General features: G+C 39.4%; 1 protein-coding gene across 3 annotated transcripts; it reads right to left on the reverse strand.

Annotated features, from left to right (window-relative positions):
* Nucleotides 1-3,282: 3,282 nt before the first annotated feature.
* LOC117484598 (5'(3')-deoxyribonucleotidase, mitochondrial-like) lies at nucleotides 3,283-10,175 on the reverse strand. 3 transcript variants are annotated; one of them, XR_004556161.1, is made up of 6 exons: nucleotides 9,562-10,175; nucleotides 8,183-8,283; nucleotides 6,008-6,068; nucleotides 5,512-5,626; nucleotides 4,254-4,668; nucleotides 3,283-3,909 (listed from the first exon to the last, which is right to left on the reverse strand). XR_004556161.1 is itself a non-coding variant. In XM_034133041.1 (6 exons), the coding sequence occupies exons 2-6, from the start codon at nucleotides 9,739-9,741 to the stop codon at nucleotides 4,535-4,537; spliced, it is 591 nt and encodes a 196-aa protein (XP_033988932.1). In that variant the 5' UTR covers nucleotides 9,742-9,787; nucleotides 10,106-10,158; the 3' UTR covers nucleotides 3,283-4,534. The 3 variants fall into 3 exon arrangements, 2 of the variants coding, with proteins under 2 accessions (XP_033988932.1, XP_033988923.1); XM_034133041.1 differs by having other exon boundaries at nucleotides 3,283-4,668; nucleotides 9,562-9,787; nucleotides 10,106-10,158; XM_034133032.1 differs by having other exon boundaries at nucleotides 3,283-4,668.
* Nucleotides 10,176-12,677: the final 2,502 nt, after the last annotated feature.

Genomic DNA, 12,677 nt, shown 5'->3' on the forward strand with positions numbered 1-12,677 from the left:
GCGGTCGAGGTTTTGTTCCATTCAACAAAACACAACTCTAAAATGATTGAGTTCAACTGAGCAGCACTTCAGGGACATGCTGAGGTAACAATCTGTTGTTGTGAGTGATTTGGTTTTAAAGCCTGAATGAACCCAGGACCCAACGCTGTGAGATTATCAGCCTCCACACATCCTGTCCATTCACTCAGCAGTACATTATGAATGGTGAGTGCCTTCACTGAGTCATAGGGTTAGACATCGCATAAGGGCTTCATGTTATCACTTCTGAATGGTGCAAAACATCAACATGGAAGACAGAGCTAGCACCTTGTAAGCTTTTGGGATTCTTTAATAAATCATTTCTGCCTTTGTGGTTGACCAGTAGCTGCTGTCGTAAAATGATTATCAGAAACACGAACACGAGACATTCATTGACAGAAAAATGGCTGATGTACAACTGACACACACGCAGTGTTCGTGCAATGGTTGATAGGATCTTTCCTGTCATGTAGCATCCATGCTAACAACAGTCCCTCCTCAGGAGCTTCAGCCTCTTGTGAAAGACCTCGTTGACCAGTCGGTGGTCCGCAGTGTGGAAAGGAAGTAAAGGTGTGACTTTTAATGTGCACCAGTTCATAAATGTATCGTCTAATGCCCAACTAGCACTTCTGGACTGATTGGTTCTACTTTTTAGTGAACTTTGTACACCTTTAGCATCATTCTTCCAATGTGAAAGGTACACCGAAACGACTTCAGCACGGTTTATATCGTAAATGTAAACAAAGCTACTTGATTAGATTTAGGGAATACTCATGTTTTGGGTAAAATAAGTACTTTTGTAATGTAGTTTAAGGTACGTACGAAAATTAAGTATGTTATATGTGATGCAAGTTAACTTACGTACACTGTAAGGTTATTTTGGCATTCTCTCAACGTCTGCCTGAACTTGAAAGGCAGGAGAACAGAGGACGCATCGCACAACTCATTTCCTTTCCTTGTCTTAATTTAAGCCTTGTTAACAGTTCTTGAATTACTGTAAGTAGACGAATCAATTCTTGGAAGGTTATTTCTAGTTGAAAACCAAACGCATCTCTGAGGCCTCACATACGCCGATGCCATCCTTTCCCTGTAGAGATAATGTGTAGTATATATATATGTATTTTATCCCCTTTTTCTTTTACAAACTCCTGCTTTAATTTCTTATGTTTATATGCTTGATTGTATTTCATTTTATGTTAACCCTTAAAGGAGCAGCTGTCACAAAACCCTCTTTCCCCCGAGATAAATAAAGTGTTCTGATTCTGATCTGAGATATTATGATAAGGTGTTTACTCTCCGCTGCAGTGAGATTTATTGGGAATATGATCAGAGTTTACTACAAACCCCAACATGCATGACGTTATGGAGGCAGATGTAGACGTTTGATATCAAGCATTTCTATAAACCTGAGAGGTCAGAGAGGTCAGAGTGCTTCTTCTTCTGCTTCTTCTGCTTCTTCTTCCCTGATACGATCAGCAGGGTTTTAAAACAAAAAGACTCTTCATCATGTTCACTCAAAATGTTTTGCATCAGGAGGCCGGAGTTTCCAAACTTCTGCCAAAAGCCTTTTTGTGAGTTCATGTGACTTTTCTCAGAAATAAATCCTCTTAATTTCACAAAAGAACCAGAGCATTAAAAGCACCGTGATCCTTTTTGTTAATCCAGTTCTTTGTTTGTGTTTTAAGCGAGTAAAAATAATAACTCCTGAACAGAAATACGCATTTTGGACGAGGCACAATCAGCGCTAAGTACATTAGCATGCATCGCTAAAAATAATAGCAGCAAAAGACACATTAGTACCTGCAGCAGCCAGGAATAACCACAGTGGATTCAGATGTACTTAGAGTAGGCGTTAATGACCATTAAAACAAATAAAATGACCCTATTAAAAGTTGTTTTCTGAAATATATAATGACTGAATAAACCTCAGACTGAATTGTTTCTTAGATGAGACGGACGAATGCACTTTTGTGGCTCAAAGAGAAACCGTAGATTCATGTTTTTAGTTATTATTAAATTGCAAATGCTAATAAATACAAATGTGTTGTGAAGGTACAGTAATGTTTCTCAGTTTTCTTTTAACTCTGGTGCATTATGCTCATGCTACAAAAAGAAATTAATAATGATAAATATGAAGAAGTGAACGGATCAAATTGAAAATGGCATAAATCATGACCTCTGATTGTAAAAATGTAAATACTGCGCCCTAAATCAGATGGATTTTGGTCAATTGAGGTGCTATTTCCTTCTCATTTGAAGTGTTTATCCAATAGGAAAAGCAGCTCTAAGTGCTCAAAGTTCAGCCGTACAAAGAAAGCACATAATCCGTTTGTATTTGGATGTAATCAATGCTGCAAAAAGTGGAACACACTCCTGCTGAGGAGAAGAGTGGAAGTGTGTGTGTGCCAGGAAGCATCATTTAGGCCCAAAACACAACTGTCAATCAGAGCAGAAAGTGTCTCAAAGAGCTGCAAATGTCCAATAAGTCATTAACTGAAGGCGTAGTGAATAATACGTGTAATTATCAAGCAGTATACGGCAGGCACTGCGTATTAAAACTCTGTGTAGATGGAGATTTGTATATAATTACGCATGTCTAATGCTTCAAAGTAGGCCTACATGGTATCTATCATTGCCAGAAAAGTCAGTTTGATAATGAAAATGACTTTATTCCAATCATTCTTGAGTTTTGATCAGAAGTTAGTCAAATATGCCGTGTTTAAAATATCTTAACTGGCTGTGTGAAAGTAGAGCATGTAAATAAAACACATTTTTCATTGATTTTGGTTCATTGTGATATTCAGAAACACGTCTTTTAAAGGTAGGGTAGGTAAGTTTGAGAAACCGGCTCGAGATACACTGTTATATTCCATGGAATGCTCTTAACATCCCGATAGCAATGAATATCTGAAGTGCTTTGACAAAATATCCATAAAAAAATGTCATCTGTGGAAGCTGTAGTACTGTAAAAAGCACGACCAATCATCTGAGCCGGCCCGGCTAAAATAACTGGATGGCCTACCTGCCTGTCAGCCTTCCATCTGTGCACAAACTTATCTCGTGCCCTCATTGGTCATGTGCGCGTTCGTGTGTGTTGGAGGAGGGGCTCTGTAAGGAAGTGGCAGATTTTCTCCGGTTGTGTATTTTCAAATTCTAGCGATCTCGAGCTGGTTTCTCAAACTTACCTACCCCACCTTTAATCATTTTTTTAAAATAGACTCTTACCCAACCTTTCACTAAATCTTTTTTCCCTTTAACACTTAATATTTCAAACATACTCCGTTTTTTATTTTGCAATACATCCAACATTTGTGATGGTTTTGGCAACATGCAAATACTTTTCTCATTTGTTTCATTCAAGATGCATAGATGATGGTGAACAGAGAACAGAGAACATACATAACAAATAAAAACACCATGTATGTGTTTCACAAATCTGTGTACATATATTTGCATTTACACGACAGTTGTGGTACTCGGTGACACATTGCAGTACACAAGTTTCTGTGTTTACTTTACAGTATCTTTTTGTATTGCACACGCTCAATATGTTGTGTGTATGTCAGTGTGTAGTGGAGTGTCCTGTGCCCCTGACTCATTAATAACACACACTATTGATAAGCCATTTGTAAAGAAGACCGCAGATAAACAGCATCAAATTAAAAAGCGTTTGATTTTAATGTAAAACGACTAAAAGCTGTGAACAACACGCAGCTCACAGTGAGTTCAAGCTGCCCTGTTAGACTTACTGTATCCTTTATAAAATGTGTTTTTGTCACAGTTTCCTCACACACACAGTCTCAGAGTGCCCCCTGGTGGTCAAACGATGAAATGCCCTCTGATGCAACAGGTGTGTAAAACATCCAACATGTGTATTAATGTTCATTTGACCTTATTTTTTCAGAGTTAATTCTGTGACACAGCGTTCCCTCGAGCCTCAGCGATGATTTCGTCCCCAGATCTGTCACTAAGAGGAAGTCAATCGCTGGGGATTCTGGGTAATGGAGTTCCTCAGTGTGTCTAAAACATCCAACATGTGTATTAATGTTGATTTGGCTTTTTCACCCTTATTATTATTTTTTGTTACTTCAGCAAAACAGCGTTCCCTCAAGGCTCAGCGATGATTTCGTCCCCAAATGTGTCACTAAACAGGAAGTCAATCGCTGGGGATTCTGGGTAATGGAGTTCCTAACTGTTTGTAAAACATCCAACATGTGTATTAATGTTCATTTAACCTTATTTTTTCAGAGTTAATTCTGTGACACAGCGTTCCCTCGAACCTCAGCGATGATTTCGTCCCCAGATCTGTCACTATAACAAGGAAGTAAACTGCTGGGGATTCTGGGTAATGTAGTTCCTCACATGTGTATTATTTTCATTTGGCTCTTTCACCCTTATTTTTTGTTAGTTACTTCAGCAAGACAGCGTTCCCTTGAGCCCCAACGACGATTTGGTCCCCAGATCTGTCACTGTAACGAGGAAGTAAACCGCTGGGGATTCTGGGTAATGGAGTTCCTCACTGCCTCCTGCTGTTCAGGATGGCCCTCCAATCGTCGGCCCATGAGAGGAGTCTCTTCTGGGGGGGGCTGAGGTGCTTGTTGTGGCAGGCGGTGAACAGGATGTGCTCCCACGTGGGATCTGGATCCACACCTGACAGGAGACACGTTAGGTGAGTAGGTGAGTGACACACACACACACACACACACACACACACACGTTTTTACGCCTGATTATTTTTATCTGACTGTAAACTCCTCGCAGCTGCAGCAGATTCTGACTCACGCTGAAGCAGCTGCCTGATAACGTGTCGTTGAGGATGTGAGGAGGATGGTGTAAATAATCAAAACCCCCACATGCCGAAACACGAGCGGGAGAATAACAAATATAATCCTCTGCCTTCTCCTTAATTTAATCCTTATTTTAATGATATTTTTTGTAAAATAGTTCCTTTTTCATTATTTTGGACAACTATATTTAGACACTATATGTCTTCCTTAGTGTTGATATTTATATATTTAATGTTCTATTTGTATTTATAATATGTCTAACTCATGTGTAATGCATTTTAACACAAAAAATATGAAAAAAATGGGATAAGTAAAGTTTGTCTAATTTAATCTGATTAAAACTCAGCCATTCAATATCTCTTTTTGCTTAAATCTCTCCTATAAAAGCAGAAGAAAGCGTGACATGTGATCTGATGACACACATTACTTAAATTAGGGGATTATTTAAAGCGTTATTACGTCATAAGATATGACAAAAGACAATTAAAGATTTGTTAAAAACTCTAATAAGAAGCTTCATACGTACAAAAACAGATATTGGGTTCAATACAAAAAGTCAATTTGTCTGATTGTTAATTAACATAATTTTAAATAAGTGTTTTGTTTAGATAATGGGATAACATTGCACACGTGCTTTCAAACAAACATGCGTACTGTACTCGTTAAAATGTCCCCAAACTGTCAGTCCCCAAACCGCTGTCCTCACCTAGGATATCGGGCTTGTCGTCAATCAGGATGTCTCCGCTGATAACCGTCTTGTCTCGTGTCAGAATGACCTGCTCCAGAAAGCCCTGACCTAAGTGCTGCTCCACCCAGGCATACTGTGCCGCACACACACACACACACACACACACACACACACACACACACACACACACACGCACACACACACACACACACACACACCACACACACACACACACACACATCACCACACACACACACACACCCAGCCCACACCCACACACACTACACACCAATCACAGCACACACACACACACACACACACACACACACACACACACACACACACACACACACACACACACACACACACACACACACACACACCACACACACACACACACCACACACACACACACACACCACACACACACACAACCACACGAGATGTCATTAAGAAAAAAGGAACTCATTTTAAGGGAACACAGAATATGTTGTTTTGCACACGGCTCACTCACCTTCTCATAGGGACAGTGTTGGATGTGGTTTATAGGGCTGGTGCAAATAAAGACATCTGTGCTGCAGAAAGGAAGCAGAGAGGAGACATTAAAGGAACACTTTTCAAACTGTGTACACATGACAGTGGAGGCAATAGTTATTCTGGAGACAGTGGAAACTAAAGTGCAACACATCGATTCAGACACATTCATTTCCATCAGCAGAGGAAAAGTTCATCACTACAATATGGAGGTTATTTTTAGAGCGCTGTGTTGTGTGTTCTCTGAGAAAAGGCTATCACAGCCTCCTCCACGTTGACTCACTTTACACTTAAATTAATCAAAGAGGCCATGATCGGATCAACTGAAGCACTAACAGGGCGTTGTGGAGCAGGAGTTGGGGTCATGACTCCCTGTAGAGGGTTTTCAGAGGACTGGAGATACTCATATTTGACATTTACCGTCTTTTTAGTGAAGGCAAAATATGTGAATATATATGTAAGTATTGTGGAGCTGCAGAGAAGACCCGGACCTCAAACTGTATTTTACAGAAAAAAAAAATCCCACCATGATCTTTTTAATATAGCTTTTAATGATAATGTGGATAATGTAAAAAATCTGGCAAATATTTATAATTAGTTATTTTTTCCAAATAGTGCAGCGCTATCTACATCAATAACTCAGTATAGACATAGAAACATAATATGTGGTGATAATTATCAACAAGAAATTACATATTGGTAAATTAAAAGTATAAACTAAGTGTCTAAAGCATAAAATAGCTGTATTTTTTCTCAAATTCGAAGCTTATTTTGAGATGTTCTCATGTCTCTTATCCAATTCTCTGATGTCTTTTATTAAAAAGGGTAAAATAATAGATGTCTTTCTTATTGCGGCTATATAACTGTAATTTAGGGAGCTGTAAGATTGCTGCTAGACTGTCCAGTTCATACGGGTGCATGCAGTTTTTTAAGAACAGTTAAAAAGTTGTTTTAAAGGGGACCTATCATGCAAAATGCACTTTCTGATGTCTTTTATACATCAACATGTGTCCCCGGTGTGTCAGGGAACTCACGCAGCGTCAGAAAATAAAACCCTCTCTCTTTTCCTCCGTACCCAAATCTCTAAAAACGGGGCTACAACGGAGCTGATCCAGATTTGCGTCCGATATGACGTAATATCTGAAATGTGGACCCACGGCCCTATCAGAAACGTTGCTATCAGAAACAATGCCCGACTGTTTTGGACGTAATATGGTCGGTGTTTACATTAGCATCGCTAACACTCAGAGCTAACCTGTACTGGAGAGCATGTGTGTGAAGAAGCAGGAAATAAAAAGGAACTCACCTTGTGGTATAACCGGCAAGAGAGAAAGCCTTTGAGCTCCATACTGTTTCAGAAACAATCCTTGATAATCCATGATATGGCATTTCATCACGGCAGTATTTAGTTTAGACAGTAGCTGCCGGGTCCCGCATGAGCTCAGACCCCTACATTTTTATTTTTAAAGCTTTATACCCCAAATCAGCACTTTTGAAACAGGAAGTGAAATAGAGGGATATGAGGCATGGCTAGAATGGGTGATCTGTTTGGTATTTTGAGCAAAACACTTCATAGACATGTTTTTTATATATTTTTATATATCTTAGACCTATGCTATTGCCTAAAAATAGCATGAGAGGTCCCCTTTAAAGGTAGAATAAAAACTAAATTGTGTTAAAGCAGAACGTTTTGTTGGGGATAAAAACGTGTGAATATTGGAATTTATTCCAGTTATCCTTTTTGTATAAATGTTCCCTTTGTGGCTTTTACAATTCATACAACTCATTGAAATAATAACTATGTTTGCAATTAGCTTTAATCTAACTCTAAATCTGTTAAGTGTTTTCATTGATATACATATTTCATTTTGTGTTGATATCTTTCCCGTTCAACAAAGAGAATGCTTTTGGACTTAAGGCATACTATAAGTTATGTTTCTTTGTTTTGTTATATTTGTAATATATGTAAAAACATGATAAATATCAATAAATATATAAAAATTCATATATTTTTTAAACGATTGACACTAGAATTGCCCTGGTAGTACAAAATGTACCCATTCTTTGGTATTAAATGAATACTTCTTCACTTTATTAATGCTTAATGCTCTCTTAATTGACTTTAAGTACTACATAACTACATGTTGACACCTACTTCTCCATCTGGGCCATCTCCCGGACCGCCTCCAGCCCCCCCGGCAGCGGCTCCAGCTCCATGAAGAAATCCTTGGACTCCCAGATACTGATGGCTTTCTCCTGCAGTAAAAAAACCCACAATCTCAGTCAGTGATAAGCTGGACATACAGTATGTTTCCACGTGAGGGACATGTGCCCTGACAGAAGATTGTTGAAAAGCTATTTCTATAGGTCAGCGAGACACTTCAATAAATAGAGAAGCGGCTAAAGCTCTACTGAAGGGTTCAATAATGACCCATCTGAGAAACAGGCTGGTGTTCGATTCACGCTTTCGTAAAATGTAGGTGCGATCCTTGTATTCAGGGGTGTTTCTAGAAAGATATAGTATGAGGTGATACTGTGGCGCTGATCTTGTATACAAGATATATCAATTCTGATCATCTTGTAAGTGTGTGGAAGGTGATTCAGGGTCGGCAAACTTTGACCATACCCTTTAACCTGCAGGGTTAAATATTACTTAAATGTGTGGGAACCGGTATAGACTGGATTAACGTCTAACCTCGTGCAGAATCAGATTGAATACTACAGTGTACAAATACTTTGTGACAAGTCAAAAGTCCTGCATACAAAATATGACTTGAGTAAAAGTACTGAAAGTATTGGCATAAAAATGTACTGAAATTACTTGTGGGAAGTATAAAGAAGCATACACTACGCTTGTATTGGCTAGCGCTCCAACCCATTGTACTGATATATCTAACCGGTTGACCAATCAGAGCAGACTGGGCTCTGGTTTCAGACAGAGGGTGAAAAGAGGTGCTGCAGCACAGGCAGTATGAGAAAAATAAAGAGCTTTTTGAACATTAAAGCATGGAGACATGTCCCAGTAGAGACACTACATACTGATATACACCTGAACATCAGCAGGAGAGGACTCTTTAAGGTAGAGACACTACATACTGATATACACCTGAACATCAGCAGGAGAGGACTCTTTAAAGTGGAGACACTACATACTGATATACACCTGAACATCAGCAGGAGAGGACTCTTTAAAGTAGAGAAACTACATACTGATATACACCTGAACATCAGCAGGAGAGGACTCTTTAAAGTAGAGACACTACATACTGATATACACCTGAACATCAGCAGGAGAGGACTCTTTAAAGTACAGTAATTGAGTAATGTACACACAGGTCACCCTGCAGCTGCCACGTTTGATTCTAATAGTTTGCAAATTGTATGTATTCTGGTTTTAAAAACTCTGATGAAATTACTTATGTTACTGGGGACCCTGGGGAACAAATTCAAGTGCATTTGGCTAATGAAAGTGCTGTAAATGTGAGTTTATTCAACCTAAACATTACAGTTATTACATGTTTACATGCCACTTACACACAGATCACTCCGCAGCTGGCCGTACTGTGTGGACACCCAGAAGCCTCTCCTGTCCTGCAGGCTGATGAAAGGATCCTCCGGGTATTTGGCCCGGTATTTCTTCAGAAACCCGCCTTCAAAGTCGGCCAGAACCCCGTCCATGTCCACCAGAACCCGGAGCCTCTTACCGGAGGACATGTTGACGGAAATCCTCCTAACCGGATCACGGAGTAACGTTTTTCCTCTTCCGAGTAGGCGGGTGGTAGAAAGTAGTATCATGTCAACGAGGAGAAATACGTGGAATAAGTTACACAAGTGTTCACCACGTGGTTGTGTTGTTATCTGTCTTTTGACGATTGTATGTTACGTGCAATTTATCTCTGATCATTCTGGGCGTCTCGTTTCTAGCCAGCTAACACAGCAGGCAGCAGGTCAAATATATTTAGTGCCACACACAGTGTAATGGGAGCTGTTTGTTTGTGTATTTACAGCCCAGCAGCGACTCATAATAACCTTTCTAAAAACACCCACAGAATGTCAGACATGTAGATGCTGGTGCTACCTGTGCAGAAACAAGGAAGATGGATTGGGAGGAAGACAGGAAGAGAACAATCTGTACAAACAGAGCATCAAAGATATGTGAGGAGGACAAGAGGGTTCACTCCTCTGTTGATAAGTGTCATGCCTGAATCTTCTTCTTCTTCTTCTCTTCGTTTTTTGGCGGATTGCAAACAACTTAAAAGGTGCATACCGCCACCTACTGTACATGAGTATGAATCATCATATCATACCAACTCTTTAACCTATGATCTAATCAAAATAAATAAATAAATCAACAAAAAACAAAAAACAAAACATGAAATAAATAAAACAAAAATAAAAATCTATGTTCTTTCTTGACCTAATGTTAAATTCTTTTTCCTACCCCAGTTTCACTCAAGAATGTAAACAGTGCCTTTCTGGTATCTCTTACTCCCTCTCCTTTTGTTCCCAAAATACCAACCACACTCCATTCCCTCTCTGCCTCTAAAACTTTAGCCTTTAGTTTTTCTCTTTCCGCTTTATATATGTCACAATGTATCAAGATATGTTCTACATCTTCTTTTACTCCACAGTTCCCACACTTGTCACTGTCACTTTTCCCCATGACATACAGCCTACCATTCAATGCTGTGTGATTTATTCTGAGTCTAGCGATCGTGATTTCCTCCCTTCTGTTTCTTTCTTTATAAATATGAATTGTAATTGTCTTTTGTACTTTGTGATATTCTTTGCCTTTCTGGTCTTTCTCCCACCTTTTCTGCCAGATCTCCATCCCTTTCTTCTTAATTACTGCTTTTCCTTCTCCTTTTCCAAGTTGAACTGGTAATGTGATTTCCTTTTGTAGTGCACTTTTTGCTAATTTATCAGCACACTCGTTCCCTTTCACCCCCTCATGTGCGGGCACCCAGCAGAACTGCAGATCTATGCCGCCTCTGTGCAGTCTTAACAGGCTATGATTCAGTTCTATGAGAATGTCTTCTCTGGCAGTTGTTGTTGATTGTATGCTTTGTAATATGGACAATGAATCTGTGCACATCACCACCCTATCTGGTCTGACCTCTTCAACCCACTGTAATCCTATTATTACTGCCAGCATTTCTGCTGTGTACACTGATAATTGATCAGACGCTCTTTTTGCAATAGATATTTTAAATTCTGGGATGTATATACCAATTCCAACACACTCTTCCTTGTTCTTAGAACCATCTGTGTAAATTTGTAGGCAATTGTAATACTTTTCATTCAGATACATACTTGTTTTAATTCCCACTTCATTTACTTGCCACTCTTTTTTCCTTTCTACAATACTCACATATGTTAGCTTCTGGGAAAAGCCATGGGGGAACACGGCTAAATGGGGTTGCTTTAGCAAACGTGATATTGTCCACTCCATATGCCCTCGTTCTCTCCTTACTCGTCCAGCCAAACCCACGTCCCTGGAACTTTGCATATTCCCAGCAATCCTGTAATATTCTGTTTGAAATATTTCCTTCTCCACTTCCTTGTAGCCTGACCCAGTATGACAGAGCAAGTTTCTCTCTTCTGATCTCCAGAGGTGTCTCTCCTGCTTCTATCAGAACTGCATTGATAGGGGATGACTTTATCGCTCCAATACACAACCGCAATGCTTTATATTGTATTCTATCAATTTTTAAAAGCGATGTTTTTGCTGCTGCTCCATACACTATACAACCATAATCTATTGTGGACCTCATAATTGATCTGTAAATGTCTATTAATGCTTGTTTGTCTGCGCCCCAGTTGCATCCAGCTACAGCTCGCAATAAATTTAATACTTTTTTGCATTTTGTTTCCACTTGTTTAATATGCATTTTCCATGTATATTTGCTATCAAACCACAGTCCTAGGTATTTGAACTCATTCACCTTTGTCATTGGACGATCATATAGTGTTAGCTGTTGGCCATCAATCTTGCGTTTGTTTGTGAATACCATGTAGCATGACTTGCTTTCTGACATTTTGAATCCCCAGTTATATGACCACCTCTCCACTTTTTTAATCGCTCTAGCTATATTCTCCATTACGTATGGGGCATTTCTTCCCCTCATCCAAATAGCCCCATCATCTGCGTATAGAGCCGATTGAATGCATGTGTCTAAACATGTAAATATATCATTGATCATGATGTTAAATAATATTGGACTGACTGCACTCCCTTGGGGGATACCATTTTCTATTTCAAAATAGTTGGAAATATCTGCTCCAACCTTTACTCTAAATGTCCTGTCTGTTAAAAAGGCCCTTACCCAATTGTACATTCTCCCTCCAATACCCATTCTACTCAATTTGATCAGTAACCCATCCCTCCACATACAGTCATACGCCTTTTCAATGTCAAAGTACACTATTGCCATTATCTCTTTCATTTTCAATGTTTTTTCCACATCATTACTCACTCTTACTAAAGCATCTATTGTGGACCGCCCTTTACGAAATCCGCTCTGAAAACTACTCAGCAGCCCTTTCTGCTCCAGTACATGTGAGAGCCTACGGACAATGATCTTTTCCATCCATTTACATAGGTGTGATGTAAGAGCTATTGGTCTGTAGTTACTAGGGTTAGCTGTATC

The sequence above is a fragment of the Trematomus bernacchii genome, unplaced genomic scaffold, assembly GCF_902827165.1.
Source record: "Trematomus bernacchii unplaced genomic scaffold, fTreBer1.1, whole genome shotgun sequence".
Classification (NCBI taxonomy): domain Eukaryota; kingdom Metazoa; phylum Chordata; class Actinopteri; order Perciformes; family Nototheniidae; genus Trematomus; species Trematomus bernacchii.